The sequence below is a fragment of the Manis javanica genome, chromosome 9, assembly GCF_040802235.1.
Source record: "Manis javanica isolate MJ-LG chromosome 9, MJ_LKY, whole genome shotgun sequence".
Lineage (NCBI taxonomy): Eukaryota > Metazoa > Chordata > Mammalia > Pholidota > Manidae > Manis > Manis javanica.
In genome coordinates this window covers 87,252,805-87,269,527 of record NC_133164.1, presented here as the reverse complement: position 1 = coordinate 87,269,527, position 16,723 = coordinate 87,252,805, and the positions used below count along the sequence as shown (strand labels likewise).

The 16,723-nt window shown below is 37.9% G+C and overlaps 1 protein-coding gene across 5 annotated transcripts in view; it reads left to right on the top strand.

The window, feature by feature from the left end:
- ROCK1 (Rho associated coiled-coil containing protein kinase 1) overlaps positions 1-16,723 on the top strand; it is a 176,556-nt gene that overhangs the window by 50,045 nt on the left and 109,788 nt on the right. For 3 of the 5 annotated variants that reach the window (XR_012121172.1, XM_037017969.2, XM_037017968.2), the window contains exon 2: positions 6,949-7,030. Coding sequence is in view for 3 of the 5 variants with exons in the window: in XM_037017969.2 (XP_036873864.1) it covers positions 6,949-7,030 (82 nt within the window). In the remaining 2 variants the exon portion in view is untranslated. Of the gene's footprint in view, positions 1-6,942; positions 7,051-10,771; positions 10,904-16,723 lie in introns of those variants that run through there. The other 2 variants (XM_017650856.3, XM_017650859.3) reach the window with 2 other exon arrangements.

Here is a 16,723-nt window from a genome sequence, read left to right as displayed (position 1 = left end):
ATGCTTTCAGCTTCTCGCTGTTCAGTATAATGCTGGCTGTGGGTTTATCATATATGGCCTTTATTATGTTGAGGTACTTGCCCTCTATTCCCATTTTGCTGAGAGTTTTTATCATGAATGGATGTTGAATTTTGTCAAATGCTTTTTCAGCATCTATGGAGATGATCATGTGGTTTTTGTCTTTCTTTTTGTTGATGTGGTGGATGATGTTGATGGATTTTCGAATGTTGTACCAACCTTGCCTCCCTGGGATGAATCCCACTTGGTCATGGTGTATGATCCTTTTGATACACTGTTGAATTCTGTTTGCTAATATTTTATTGAGTATTTTTGCATCTACATTCATCAGAGATATTGGTCTATAGTTTTCTATTTTGGGTGGGGTCTTTGCCTGGTTTTGGTATTAGGGTGATGTTGGCTTCATAGAATGAGTTTGGGAGTATTCCCTCTTCTTCTATTTTTTGGAACACTTTACGAAGAATGGGTATTATGTCTTCTCTGTGTGTCTGATAAAATTCCGAGGTAAATCCATCTGGCCCCGGGGTTTTGTTCTTGGGTAGTTTTTTGATTACCATTTCAAACTCTTTGCTCGTAATTGGTTTGTTTAACTTTTGTGTTTCTTCCTTGGTCAGTCTAGGGAGGTTGTATTTTTCTAGGAAGTTGTCCATTTCTTCTAGGTTTTCCAGCTTGTTGGCATATAGGTTTTCATAGTAGTCTTTAATAATTCTTTGTATTTCTGTGGAGTCTGTTGTGATTTTTCCATTCTCATTTCTGATTCTGTTGATTTGTGTTGATTCTCTTTTTCTCTTAATAAGTTTGGCTAGAGACTTATCTATTTTGTTTGTTTTCTCAAAGAACCAGCTCTTGGTTTCGTTGATTTTTGCTATTGTTTTATTCTTCTCAATTTTGTTTATTTCTTCTCTGATCTTGATTATGTCCCTCCTTCTGCTGACTTTGGGCCTCATTTGTTCTTCTTTTTCCAGTTTCGTTAATTGTGATGTTAGACTATTCATTTGGGATTGTTCTTCCTTCTTCAAGTGTGCCTGGATTGCTGTATACTTTCCTCTTAAGACTGGTTTTGCTGAGTCCCACAGAAGTTGGGGCTTTGTGTTGTTGTTGTCATTTGTTTCTATATATTCCTTGATCTGTATTTTGATTTGTTCATTGATCCATTGATCATTTAGTAGCATGTTGTTAAGCCTCCATGTGTTTGTGAGCGTTTTTCTTTTCTTTGTAGAATTTATTTCTAGTTTTATACCTTTGTAGTCTGAAAAATTGGTTGGTAGAATTTCAGTATTTTGGAATTTACTGAGGCTCTTTTTGTGAGCTAGTATGTGGTCTATTCTGGAGAATGTTCCATGTGCACTTGAGAAGAATGTATATCCTGTTTCTTTTGGTTGTAGAGTTCTATAGATGTCTGTGAGGTCCATCTGTTCTAGTGTGTTGTTCAATGCCTGTGTGTCCTTACTTATTTTCTTCCCTGTGGATCTATCCTTTCGGGTGAGTGGTGTGTTGATGTCTCCTAGAATGAATGCATTGCAGTCTATTTCCCTCTTTAGTTCTGTTAGTATTTGTTTCACAAATGCTGTTGCTCCTGTGTTGGGTGTATATATATTTAGAATGGTTATATCCTCTTGTTGGACTGAGCCCTTTATCATTATGTAGTGTCCTTCTTTATCTTTTGTTACTTTCTTTGTTTTGAAGTCTATTTTGTCTGATATTATTACTGCAACCCCTGCTTTCTTCTCACTGTTGTTTGCCTGAAATATGTTTTTCCATCCCTTGACTTAGTCTGTGCTTGTCTTTGGGTTTAACGTGAGTTTCTTGTAAGCAGCATATAGATGGGTCTTGCTTTTTTATCCATTCTATTACTCTGTGTCCTTTGATTGGTGCATTAAGTCCATTTACATTTAGGGTGACTATTGAGAGATATGTACTTATTGCCATTGCAGACTTTAGATTCATGGTTACCAAAGTTTCAAGGTTAGCTTCTTTAGTATCTTACTGCCTAACTTAGCTCGCTTATTGAGCTGTTATATACACTGTCTGGAGATTTTTTTCTTCTCTCCCTTCTTATTCCTCCTCTTCCATTCTTCATTTGTTGTGTGTTTTGTTCTGTGCTCCTTTTAGGAGTGCCTCCATCTAGAGCAGTCCCTGTAGGATGCCCTGTAGAGGTGGTTTGTGGGAAGCAAAATCCCTCAGCTTTTGCTTGTCTGGGAATTGTTTAATCCCACCATCATATTTAAATGATAGTCGTGCTGGATACAGTATCCTTGGTTCAAGGCTCTTCTGTTTCATTGCATTAAATATATCATGCCATTCTCTTCTGGCCTGTAGGGTTCCTGTCGAGAAGTCTGATGTTAGCCTGATGGGTTTTCCTTTATAGGTGACCTTTTTCTCTCTAGCTGCCTTTAAAACTCTTTCCTTGTCCTTGATCCTTGCCATTTTAATTATTATGTGTCTTGGTTTTGTCTTGCATGATTCCTTTCTGTTGTTTGTTCTGTGTATTTCCGTGGTCTGTTTGATTATTTCCTCCCCCAGTTTGGAGAAGTTTTCAGCAATTATTTCTTCAAAGAGACTTTCTATCCCTTTTCCTCTGTCTTCTTCTTCTGGTACCCCTATAATACGAATATTATTCCTTTTGGTTTGGTCACATAGTTCTCTTAGTGTTGTTTCATTCCTTTAGATCCTTTTATCTCTCTCTATGTCAGCTTCTATACGTTCCTGTTCTCTGGGTTCTATTCCTTCAATGGCCTCTTGCATGTTATCCATTCTGCTTATAAATCCTTCCAGGGATTGTTTCACCTCTGTGGTCTCCTTCCTGACATCTGTGATCTCCCTCCGGACTTCATCCCATTGCTCTTGCATTTTTCTCTGCATCTCATTCCATTGCTCTTGCATTTTTCTCTGCATCTCTGTCAGCATGTTCATGAGATTTATTTTGAATTCTTTTTCAGGAGAACTGGTTAGGTCTGTCTCCTTCTCAGGTGTTGTCTCTGTGATCTTTGTCTGTCTCCTTCTCAGGTGTTGTCTCTGTGATCTTTGTCTGCCTGTAGTTTTGCCTTTTCATGGTGATAGAGATAGTTTGCAGAGCTGGTATGAGTGACCGCTGGAAGAGCTTCCCTTCTTGTTGGTTTGTGGCCTTTCTCTTCTGGGAGAAAAGCGACCTCTAGTGGCCTATGCTTGTCAGCTGTGCGCAGACAGGGCTTCTGCTACCTGCCCGTTTGCTATGGAGTTTATCTCTGTTGTTGTTGTGGGTGTGGCCTGGCTGGCGCTGCTCCTCTAAAGTGGTGGAGCCCCGTTGGAGGGGGAGCGGCCGGGAGGCTATTTATCTCCGTAAGGGGCCTCTGTGCTCCCTGTTGCCCAGGGGGTTAGAGTGCCCAGAGATCCCCAGATTCCCTGCCTCTGGTCTAAGTGTCTTGTCCTGCCCCTTTAAGACTTCCAAAAGCACTCTTGAAACCAAAACAAAAACAGCAACAAGAAAAGAGGAAAAACAAAAAGGAAAAAAGGCACGATTTTCTTTGTCCTCAGTTCCTGGTCCCAGGCACCCACTCACCGGTACTGCTGCCTTGCCTCCCTAGCACCGGAGTCCCTGTCCCTTCAAGACTTCCAAGTAGCACCACCCCCCAAAAAAAAGAGGGAAACACGTGATATTGTTTCTCCTCAGGCGCCGGTCCCAGGCACCTGCCCACCGGTCCTGCTACCCTGCCTCCCTAGCACTGGGGTCCCCGTCTGTCCAAGGCCTCCAAAAAGCACTTGCCAAAAAAAAGGGAAAAACGTGCGACCCTCTCCATCCCCAGGCGCCCGTCCCAGGCATCTGCCCACCGGCCCTGCTGCCCTGCCTCCCTTGCACTGGGTTCCCTGTCCCCCTAAGGCCTCCAAAAAGCACTCGCCAAAAAGAAAAAAAAGGAAGAAACGCGCGATTTTCTTTGTCCTCAGGCGCCGTTCGCAGGCATCCACTCACCGGTCCTGCCGCCCCGCCTCCCTGGCATTGGGGTCCCTGTCCTTTTAAGGCTTCCAAAAAGCACTCGCCAACAAAAAGAAAAAAAGGGAAAAACGCGCGATATTCTTTGTCCTCATTCGCCGGCCCCAGGCACCTGCCCACCAGTCCCGCCGCCCTGCCTCCCTAGTATTGGGAAAAACACGCAATTTTCTTTGTCCCCAGGCTCCGGTCTCAGGTACCCGCTCACCAGTCTTGCTGCCCTGTTTCCCTGGTATTGGGGTTCCTGTCCCTTTAAGGCTTCCAAAAAGCACTCGTCAAAGAGAAAAAAAAAAGTGAAATACGCATGATTTTCTCCGTCCTCAGGCGCCGGTCTCAGGCACCTGCCCACCGGTCCCACCGCACTGCCTCCCTGGCATTGAGGTCCCTGTCCCCTTAAGGCTTCCAAAAAGTACTCGCCAAAAAAAAAAAAGGGAGAAACGCGCGATTTTCTTTGTCCTCAGGTGCCGGTCCCAGGCATCCGCTCACTGGTCCTGCCGCCTTGCCTACCCCAGTACTGGGAAAAACATGCGATTTTCTTTGTCCTCACGCGCCGGTCTCAGGCACCCGCTCACCGGTCTTGCTGCCCTGTTTCACTGTTATTGGGGTCTCTGCCCCTTTAAGGCTTCCAAAAAGAACTCGCCAAAAATAAAACAAAAAACCGCTCCAGTTTCTTTCCACCCGCCGGGAGCTGGGGGGAGGGGTGCTTGGGTCCCACCGGGCCGGGGCTTGTATCTTAACCCCTTCGCGAGGCGCTGAGTTCTTGCAGGTGTGGATGTGGTCTGGATGTTGTCCTGTGTCCTCTGGTCTCTATTTTAGGACGAGTTTTCTTTGTTATATTTTCATAGATCTATGTGGTTTTGGGAGGAGATTTCCACTGCTCTACTCATGCCGCCATCCTGGCTCCTCAGTTAATATTTTTTATTGTTATTTGCCTTGGTTGTAAAATGAGGTGGTTAAACAAGGTGATTTTTGAAGCTTTTTCCTAGTATTTGGTACCTTTTAAAAACAACTTATTTCGAGTTAGATTGGAAGCCATTGTTTTCAATGTATTTACTGTAAAATTTAATATACATTTTTCTTTTTAATGTTTTATTTGATACAAGCATAAAAACAATTCAAGCTATTATAAATTTAGATGTTCTGAATCTTTTAAAACTGAAAAGTGTCTTTGGAAGTAGATGTTTACTAGGAGCTTTTAATAGTTATTTTAAAGTATAATAATATATTGAGGTAATTATGTTATACGTACTTGAGTTTCCCAGAAAACTTTAAGGTATCAAAATTTGGTCTAAAATTTTTCTTGTGTAGCTTGCACTGCCCAGTAGTCTGTATAATTGTTTGCAGTGGCATTATGCACTGAAATTTAGTATCTAATCTTAGAAAAATATTATTTCTTGAATAATATAATACCTTTGCTGTTGAGTATAAAAATCATTGGTTTAATGTATATTTTATACCTGGTTGTTAGGGTCATTCTGCAAGGTGCTTGGGAGTAAATGAGGTGGTTACTGTTGTTTCTGCCTTAAGGAACTTAAAATCTAGTCAGAAGGTTTTTTTTCTTAATATTCATATTTAATTTACTTTTTCTTTGAAAATAATGAGTTTCCATATTTATTGGTTTGGTTTTTCAGTTTAAAATGGACCAAGCATCAGCTGGTCTTCCCAAAAACCCAAGTTTTCATGTAAAAGTTTTCATCTCTTCTCTGTAAAAAGAATTGACAATAATATGGAAATGGCTTATGAGACTCATTATATATTCATTGGAAGGCTATTATCTCATGGATAGATGAATTTGCGTTAATGGAGGGGCTTTTCTCCAGGTCTGCACAAACTCAGAATCTTTGAAAAACCATTGTAGAGTGGGGTTGGTCTCTTCAAGCAGTCTTCAACATTGGTACCATTAGACATCTTCTCCATGGTCAGTTTTTGAAATCCTGGAGTGATGTATTTTAAAGCCTGTTTAAATTTGACTCTGCTTTTTGGTTTCCTAGGGGAATGTTTTCAGTATTCTTAAATAGCTGGTGATTCATACCCACGGTTTACACACAGTTTAAAAGTCTGTATATCCTCTGGCTTTAATCTGTTTTTCAGTCTTTGGTGAACATGACTGTACAGGGTCTGCAAAAGGTGCATTCTCTTTTGCTGTCTGTTATTATTCTTGGGCTCTGCTGGGGCAACTAAACTTCCCTGGTTAAATGAAATAAACATTATTCAGGATTATCTGAATGTTCCTTCTGCTCCTGCCACAAGACAAGATATAATCTGAATAGATGCATTCCTGTTCTTCTCTGATTGATACACCTTCACGTTGCCCTATACTTGCTTAGATAGTATTTAAATATCCACTTTAAAGTAAGTAAAAGCCCATGTTTGTCCTTTGCTAATGGTTGCCCTAGAAAGTGCTTCAAAGAAAGGAAGCCCAGAATTTTTATGATTAAAAATGTATCTGAAAGCAGAGTTTTTTTATATTAAACTTTACATTTTAGGAACTATTATTTAGCCATCTTGTAAGATATTTGTAGCCACCAGTATAGGCCATTTGTTTTTGATGAGTATCTGGTATTTGTGAAGTAAATATAAATGCAATAGTAAGGGTAAGTGAAAAACAAAATTTCATGCCCATATGAGGGGAAAGGACATGAGTTAAAGTCATTGTAGCCAATTGTAGTCTTTTTGCTGCTCCTCTGGGAGAGTTAGAAGGTGAAAAATCTACGTATGAGATAAAAACAAATTTTCTCTTCCTCCTGTAGTCATCTAACCTCAGAGAAGGTATTAAGTGAAATGCAGGATGTATGAAAGAGGTCTAATGAACTGTTAAAGCATATGTGTGTTCTTTACTCATAAAAAAGAATGTGTTCATAACCACAATGTTGCTCATGTAATTGTATATCAATGATACCAAAAAAAAAAAGAGAATGTGTTCATAGTGTGATCCAAAAAACTAACTGTTGTTTATTTTTGTTTAGGATGGATTGGATGCTTTGGTATATGATTTGGATTTTCCTGCCTTGAGAAAAAACAAAAATATTGACAACTTTTTAAGCAGATGTAAGTAATTTTTTGTGAAGGTTAGTGACAGACTGTATAATGAAATCTTTACTCAGATAATTCAAACCATTCTTCTTTTACTTATGTCTACTTTTTGGTTATTTCATCAATAATTCCTACACAAAATGAGTATGAACTGGGAAAGAAACTTTGTCAGTTTGAGTTCCTATCAAAATTGATAAAATGTTTTGCAGAGAAGCGACTGAAAAGTACATTGCTAAAATAAGTATGTTAAAATAAATATATACATACATGCACATTAAGTTTCAATGTTTTATTCATCCTTTATTTTCCTTTTATAAATGAATTAGCTATATTTTAATATCTCAGATAAGAATAGATTACATTACATATAAAAAGCCCCCATACCACTGAGATATGAGAATTTTCTCCATGAAAGCTGGCTTATATTTAAGTTTTACAGATGTTTTTATAAAAACTTTTGAATTTGATATTAGGTATTGTTGCTCCAGGGGAAAGGGGGTTTCTGGCTTTGGACAAGTTCAGTGTGAATTTGATGAGACCAAATAAAGACAACAGAAAGTTGGGGGTTAAAAGAGATTCATACCACATTTATTCTGAGGGAAGTAGGTCTAGCACTAGACTCCTGCCTGCCTTATCTCAGTCTCTGGTCCAAATCCATCTGCATGCAGCCCAGGTACTGCCTCCTGTTTCCTAATGCTGGGCTCTGCTGGTGGCTCAGGCACCACCTTTGCTTGCTCCTGCTTAGCATGGGGCTCCAAGTTTATTTCTCCTGCTTCCTCCCTCTGCCCCCTAAGCTCTCGAGCTTTGCACTGGAACTGCTCTCTCTGCTGTCCCCTTCCCCACCACCCACTTCCCCACTCCTAGCACCAACAGGAACTGTGGGCAGGTCCTTATGGACTGGCTAACGCCAGTACCAGTTAATTCAGGCGCTTGTGTGTTTCTTCTCCACCCCTGCCCTGGGCCAGCACTTCTGTGACTGGTGGTTCACTCCTGTTCATTCTGTCAGGTGGTTAATGTCCTGCTGTCCACAGGTATGTCAAGTAAGCTAAATATATGTACAACAGGCAATGTTAGTTTCAGGCGAGGTGAGAATCCTGGCCATAAACTTTCCACTTTCTTTATAGGTATTATTAAAAATTTGATTGATGAACTTACTAAAATAGTTTCAAACTTTTGATCTTAAAAAATTGATAAGATTTAGATCATAAAATCCTCCCCAGCCCATTTCTTTATTCTGTCCCTAAACCATACATATTGATGCATTTAGGTTAGATTGGTTTTGGTTTATTCAATATTCAAGCCTTACTTTGTACCATGTGCAAAAATTAACTCAAAATGGATCATAGACCTAAATGTAAGAGCTAAAACTATAATACTTCTGGAAGAAAATGTAGAAAATATTTGTGACTTTGGTGAGGCAAGGATTTCTTAGATGGGACACAAATATCACAGACCATTTTTAAAGAAGAAAGATTAGACTTCATCAAAATTCAAAACTTTTCCTCTTCAGAAGAAACTGCTAAGAAAATGAAAAGATAAGCCACTGACTAGGAGAAAAGAGTTGCAAACCATGTGAAAGGGGAAAGAATACTCTTTTCAGCAAATGGTGCTCAGACTATTGGATATCCATATGTAAAAGAATGAAGTTGGACTCCTGCCTCATACCACCATATACAAAATCAATTCAGAATGTAAGCACTAAAACTGTAAAACTCTTAGAAGCAAATGTAGGCATGAATCATAATGACCTTGGACTAGGCATTTATTTCTCTGATATAATACCTATAAGCAGCAAAAGAAAAATAAATTGGACGGCATCAAAATTCAAATTCTTTATGCTTCAAAGGTCACGATCCAAAGACAACCCACAGAATGAGAGAAAATATTAGTAAATCGTATACTTGATAAGGGTTGGTGTCTAGAATATATAATGATGTCTTAACAACTCAATAATAAAAAGACAACCTAACTTAAAAACGGGCAAAGGATTTGAGTAGACATTTCTCCGATACACAAGTAGCCAATAAGCACATGAAAAGCTGATCAACATGGTTTGTCATTAGGAAGTTGCAAATTATGGTCACAATGAGATACCAGTACACATCTGTTACAATAACTAAAATTTTAAAAGCTGACAATATCAAGTATATATAAAAATGTGGAGCAGCTGAACTCTGACACACTGGTTGGTTTATAAAATTGGTAAGGCATTTTAGAAAATAGTTTGTCATTTTTCTTATAAAGCTGGACATGAATTTACCTTGTAACCCAGGAATCCCACTCCTGGGTATTTATCCCAGAGAAGTGAAAGTGTGTGCCCATGCAAAGATCTGTATGCAGATGTTTAAGGTGGCTTTATTTATCATTGTTGTCAACTGGAAGCAGTCCAAATGCCCATTAGCTGATAAATGGATAAAAGATTGTGGTACCTCCACAGTGGAAGACTCAGCAGTGAAAAGGAGTAAATTACTAATACATGCATCAACACTAATAAATCTCAAAAGCATTGTGGTAAGGGCAGAAAGCCAGGCACTAAAGGGTACACACTGTATGATTCCATTTACATGATATAACATTTCTCCTTCAACTCCTGAGACTGTGTTTATGTAGTATTTCACACAGAGTAATAGGTTTTCATAGGATAGTATTTTCTATAGTAATGAAATTCAGTGTGGATATTCATAGTTTCTTAGTACATCAAAATCATCTACTAAAGGTAAATGTTTAGTGCTGCTAGATATCAGATGTAGTGAACTAAGAATACACCTAGAATATGGTATAAAAATCTTTCTCTTTAGTAATTCAGCTTAAGTCACACTAAAGTATAACACCTTTAAAGTATAGCACCATGAAACATTTTAAACTTCAGGCCTAACTGTATGATAAGCTGTCAATTTTCATCTCTTTCTGAAGAATGTATGGAAACTGAAAGGAAAAAGCTGATCTGTGACCATTTGACTGAGTAATTAAATATAGAGATTTGCTTTTTTGACTGTGGTATATGATAATACCTAAATAATGAGGACTACAAAGAAAATGTTTATCAGCTTCACTTAACTGGTAAAGATGTTAAGGAGAATTTTAAGTAAGGGTTAGAGAGATAACCAGATAAAATGAAGCTGTCTTGGTGGGAGTCACATTTTTCAAGAAACATGTTGAGAAGGGGGTGCACTGGGAGGAGGAGGGAGAATTTGGGGGAACAGATTATGACTGCTTATGTTTGTAAACCATTATTAATATCACTGACACTTTGGGGTACAAGGTTCCTAATTATATAGTGTTACTAGAAAAGCATACTTAAACAAATGTTACCAGGCTAAAAAATGGTAATAGGGAGAGAAGAGCGTTGTATGAAGAAGAAAATCCATGAATCTGAGAGTAAAAATGCCACAGGGAGCATTTGTTTGGTTAAGAAAAAATAGTCCCATAAATGAATTTTATGGTAGCATTACTATACCTTTTGTAAAAGAAATTACAGAAGTGGCATATGTAGCTCTGATAGTGATAGTGAAGCAGCTGTCTACTTATAAAAACATACAGAACAGTTGATCAAATGTTTAATTTGCTTTGCTAATAATTTAATTATTGAGAAACTAATGAGAGTGATTGCTATTCTGAGTTTAATTGTGGTCAAAAAGGCTGAATTGGTTAGCATTTGGGATATAACCAAGACATTGAGGCTTCTCAATAATGGCACTGTTGACATTGTGGCTCAGATACCTCTTTGTTGTTGGGGGGATGTCCTTTGCATTGTAGGAAGTTCAGCAGTATTCGTAGCCTCTACCGTCTGGATGCCAGTAGCATACTCTCCCTCCTCCCCAAGTTGTGACAACCAAAGATGTCTCAAGACTTTGCCAAATGCTTCCCAGGGGTCAAAATTGCCTGCAGGTGAGAACCACTGCCTAAGTCTTTATATAATAAAGAAATGCTGGCCATGGTCAGGCATGTGCTCCCCAAACACAGGAACTTTAATCAAACTTACTTAGAAGATAAATCCTAGTAGTAGTAATTGCAAGTGAGGAATGGAATTTCAAAAAAAGAGTAAATATAAGGAGGTTGCAGCCAAAAAACACCAGGGTTATCCCACAGGGAGTTCTCAGCTCATATTTAAAAGGATATGAATGACCATATCAAGTATCAGTATATATTTAGGGATAAGTACAAAAGAGTATTATAAATCTACAAAAATTATATTAGGCCAAGTGATAGGCCAAGAGTTGTGAAAAGTTCTTAAGATAACAAAAGTGAAAGTAAACTCCTCCCTCCACTGCTTCCCCATTTAGAGTTACGGGTTCAAGATGCATGGGAAAATGATAAATTTACTACATGAGACCATTTATTTGAAATGCTTTTTGAATGTCCAGTTACTAAAGACACGAAGAGTAAGATAGTCTTTTTCTTAAGTACTGTAGATCTCACCGTCTTGTGGAGGGAAGTACTCAGAAGCAAATAGTAACCTCTGTCTATCTTTATATTTTTAGTGGAAGTTTGCAGAGAATGCAATGATAAACACGTCTTGAGGGAGTAAAGAAAGGCTTTAAAAAGAAAGTAATATTTGAGTTGAGTTTCAAAAGGGTGGGCTGGATTTCTTAATTGGGGATGAACAATTCAGGCAGAGAGGAAACAGCATTTGTTGTTAGAGCCATCCAAAAGCCCATCTTGAGGAACAAAGAGTTTGGTGTAAATTGAACTTGGTTTATGATGAGTGGGAAGAGGTAAGGAAGACAGATGGCAGAAGAGACCAAAATGGTAGTTTGGGGGCTTCTGGTTTAATGGGTTGGATAAAAAAGAATTTATTGGTGTCTTATTTCTTGTTTTCATTATAATCATGATTTTAAAAGCTTAAAGAAATTGAAGTTCAGGTAAAGGGAAAAAATAGGAGCATTTTTAATTAGTTTACACCCCCAGATCTAGGCAGATTACACCCTAGAATATTGAATTAGCATTCTGGTGTGATTGAGAATCTTCAGAAAACTTTGGAGAATAGTGGAGCTGCTAATAAATTAAGAGATAAGTAAATAGCCTGATTATAAACCCGAGAAAAGACCAACAAATGTAGATTTCTGTCAGTGGCAGTCTTCAGGCAGAAGCTTGAACTTTTCTTTGTTTTCTACTACAGCTTGTTCAGACTTCATCATCTTCACTTGAATGATCCGAATAAATCTTCTGTCTAGTCTCAGTGCATCTACTTTTTGCACATTTCCAGTCAGTTATCTACATTGCTGCCAAAGGATTCCTTTTTAATTGCAAATTTAATTAAGTCAGATCTCACTCCCAGCCTTGAGGTGGATTTTTTTAAGGTGATGCTGCCTGTCTGACCTTTCAAGTACATTCTTATCTGTAGGAGTCCTCTTTTCCTTACACCTGGCTTATGTGTATTTCCTGGTAAGTACCTTGATACTTTCTCCATAGGCTTTTTGGAAGTTGTTCTCCTCCTTTTAGAATTCCTTCCAACACATTTCCTTACAGGAACCATTTCAGTTCAGACTGATAGATGAAGCAATAGGGAAATAGCAGTGTCCCAGAGGAGGGAGTCATCCTGTCTGCTTGAGGGGATCAGGAATGGCCGAGGATGAGATATAGGGTTAGATCTTGTTTGATAGGAACCTGGTTAAATAAAGTGGGGCAAGCCATTTTAGGCTAGTGATCAATATCTGCAAAGGCATGGAGACATGAAGCTGGGTAGTTAATTGCATTTGCAAGTAAGTGGGCATTGGTAGAGAATTGTTGGGGAGGATATCTAGAAATAAAAGACCGGAGAATCAGCAGTTGCAAGATCTAAAAGCCTTTATGCTATGTTGAGGAGTTTGGATTTTATTTCCAATTAGTTTCTGAAACTGTGTTACTGTGTGTGTGTGTGTGTGTGTGTGTGTGTGTGTGTGTGTGTGCACGCGCACTTGCTTGTGTGCTTACACACTGGTAAAACTTGGCACATCTGCCTGTTGCTTGAATTTTATTTGACAATTTGTAGATAAAATAATTTTTGCATTACAGTATGAGATTTTAATGGAATTAAATATCACATTGTAAATTTTCCAGATAAGTTTTAGATAAGTTTAGAACTCATTACGGCTGCTTTGACTATTCTAAAAATATGCAAAGTATACTGGGTTTCTTTAGGCAAAGAAAAGCAGTACTTTGGTCAAACAGTTTATTATGCATAGCTTTTATTACGATATTTTATCTCTTCTGACATTTAAAAATACTTTTTTAAAACAACAGTCTGTCTTCAAATCAATGATGGGACGTTTATAACCTAGGCTCTTAGGCTAGGCAAAATGTTTTCTTGTTCTCATTAGAAAGCAGCAGTCATTATAGAAAACTTGAAATATATAGAAAATGTGAGAAATAAAATGGTCTGTAATTTCTCATTGGACTGAGAATTGGTTATTGAATTTAGCAGCATGGTCATTATTTGTGACTTTGACCAGCAGTTTTGATAGAAAGGTAATAGAGCCTGCCCAGCGTAGATTTAGGAGCAAATACGAAGATTTAGAAACATCCACCAAATCATACTCAGTGGATGACTGTAGTTATTATTTTGGCCTATTTCTTTCTGTGTGTGTATATATACATATATATATATATATATGTATATATATAACCAATATATATTTGTGTTTTTAGAAAATTGAGGTGATATACCATGTGCAGTTTATTTTGTTTCTTTGCTCAACATTATAAGTGGAACATCATTCTATATGATTATTCTTTAACAACACAATTTCAAATGCTGCCTAATACTCCATTTATGTATATGAAATTATTTAGTCTCTACATTTAAAAAAAGCATTTTTTATTGTAGAAATCTTTGTTCCACATCTTATCTAATTTCCTTAGGGTAAATTCCTAGAAGTAGAATTTACTAAGTAAAGTGTTTCTTTTTTTAATGACTCTTAAGAAAAATCATCCATTTGCTTTCTAGAAAGTTAGATTGAAGAATCTGTATGTTACTGAAATCTTTTGAAACTTCTGTTAACCCTGAAACTATAAATTACCAACTTTTCTGGTTCTTTTGTTAACTTGTGATTCTTGGAGATCAGTTAGCTAGTTTGTGGCCTCTAAGACTTGTGGTGTCTACTGTGACTCAGTTTGCCCATTTCATTCCTTGCTTTCTGTGCTGTGTAGTAATATCTTCTCTGAATCTTAGCTTTCTGCCAGCATCACCTGGCTCAATACATTTGACAATCTGTAAGTGGTAAAAGGGTCTGATGGTCATACAGTCCTACTTATTGGTCCTAGAATTAATAAGGGCTTACCAAATCTCTAATTGTGCAGTAATTATTTTACATGAAACAAATTCTGTAGGTAGCAAAGAACTTAATATTGTGGGAAAAAATAGAGAACACTGTAAGAAGGGTTAGAAGTTCTGAGAATTTTGCAGTTTTAGATAGGGTGAGAAGGGTAGGGCTCACTACGAATTGACATTTGAGAAAAGCATTGGAATAATTGAGTTATAGCCATGTGGATGTTTGAGGGAAAAGAATGGCATACAGAGGAGAGCCACCAGTGTATAGGCCTTAAGAAAGGAGTGTATCTGGCATGTTTGAGGAACATCAAGGAAGCCTTTGTGGTTGGAGAGGATTAAGCAAGGGGAAGAATAGTAGGATGATGTCAGAGAAATCAGGAAATAAGGTGCCTGTATCATGTAGAGTCTTGTAAGCCATTGTAAGATCTTTGACTTTTGCTCTGGGTTAGATGGCAAGACATTAGAGAGTTTTGAGCCGAGGAATGACATGATCTGACTTGTGTCTTAAGAATATCACCCTGTGTTAAGAATAGACTATGGAGAGGCAAAGGTAAACACAAGGAAATTACTTATGAAGTGATTGTAATAATTCAAGGAAGAGATGATGGTGGCTGGCTCCTGCATGGTAGCAGTGTAGAGGGTGAGAGGTTAGCAATTTCCAGATATATTTCAAAGGTAGAGCTAGAGTGTTTTCCTGGAAGATATAATGGTGGAGTACAAAAAAGAAAAAAGGAGTCAAGAATACCCCCTGGGTTTTTGCCCCTCACAAAATTAGAGCTGTCATTGGAAATGTGGAGATCATAGGTAGAGGTCTTAGGTGAGAACATCAGTTTCAGACACATTATATTTGAGAGGCCTGTTACCCAGGTAGATATATTTTTTAGTCAACTGAATATATAAATATAAAGTGTAAGAAAGATCTGAATGAGAGACAAAAATTTGGGAGTTTAAATTCCACCAAGGAAATGAGTGTAGATAGAGAAAAAAACACTATGAAGGACTGAATCTTGGGATACTTTAATGTAAAGAAATCTGGGAGAAAAAGAGGAGCCAGCAAAGACAACTGAGAGGTAACCACTAAATTTGAAAAACACCCTTACATTGTTGAAAGAATGTGATATCCTGGAATTCAGGTAAAAAAGGTACATCAGGAGAGAATGATCAAACTATGTCAAAAGCTGCTGATATGTCAGGGTGGAGGACTGAGAATTGGTTATTGAATTTAGCAGCATGGTCATTATTTGTGACTTTGACCAGCAGTTTTGATAGAAAGGTAATAGAGCCTGCCCAGCGTAGATTTAGGAGCAAATACGAAGATTTAGAAACAGAGAGTGTAGGTAACTTTTGAGGAATTTTGCTACAGTGGAGTGAAGTAATGGGGCAGTAACTGGTAAGAGAAATGGAATCAAGAAATTTGTTTAAGATAGGAATGAAAATAGAGCATGATAGAATCCAGTTAGGAAGGGAAAAGCTTAATGGTACAGGAGAAATAATTGGGGGAATTGCTGGAGCAAAGTTCTTGAATGAGTAAAGTAAGATCACATCACTGGTGGAGAGATTGATGTACAATTGCAGTATTCTCCTGTAATAAAAGGTGATGAGACAAAATATGTGAGTGTACATGCTGGTAATTGAATACATAATATTATGGTAAGTCTGTGGCATTCTGATTATTTCTTTTGTTTCAGGGTATTAGCTAACAAGGTCTTAGCTATGAATGAAGATCAGTGGGAGATCTGTGGGAGTTTAGAGAAGAAAATGTAAAATATGGTCTTCAGAGTGGGAAAGTGATTAGACTAGAGAAATACATAATTGCTGAGCAGGATTAGGGGCCAGCTTTATGTTTGTGATTATGAATTTAAAGTGGGATCATTCAATATAATTTCATGTATTATCCAGATAGTCAACTGCTTGGCTGCTGACATAGAGTTAGTTGAAGAATTGAATTTAACTAAGATGTGGTTTTGCCAAATTAAATATAATCAATCAGAAGAGAGCCAAGGCATTGAAGGTGTACTGAAGGAGGTGATTATAATAATTGGCCATGTAATTTAGGCTGGGTAGGTAAGAAAGTGAAGCAATCAGTGCAGTGAGGTAAAGCATAAATAGGATCAGTAGGTTGGTGGTTTAGGGGATTGTTGGAGTTGAGTTACAGGAGAGAGCAGTAAAGCTAAAAAGGGAGTGCTTAGATAGTGTAAGATTTAAAATTGACATTATGGGAAGATTTTAATTTATGATAATGAAAAATATCTAGTATGTGACCATGGAAATAAGTGGGTGAGGTAAGGTGGAGGACAGGGTCATTGAAGGAGAGAACATAAAGGTATTGAGAGGCCAGGTTATTAAAAGTATCATTTATGGATATATTAAAATCCTTAAGAATTAAAACAGGAGAATATTGGAGAAGAGGTTAGTAAACTAGGAACTAAATTGCTAGTCATGAGGTGTAATGACCCAAG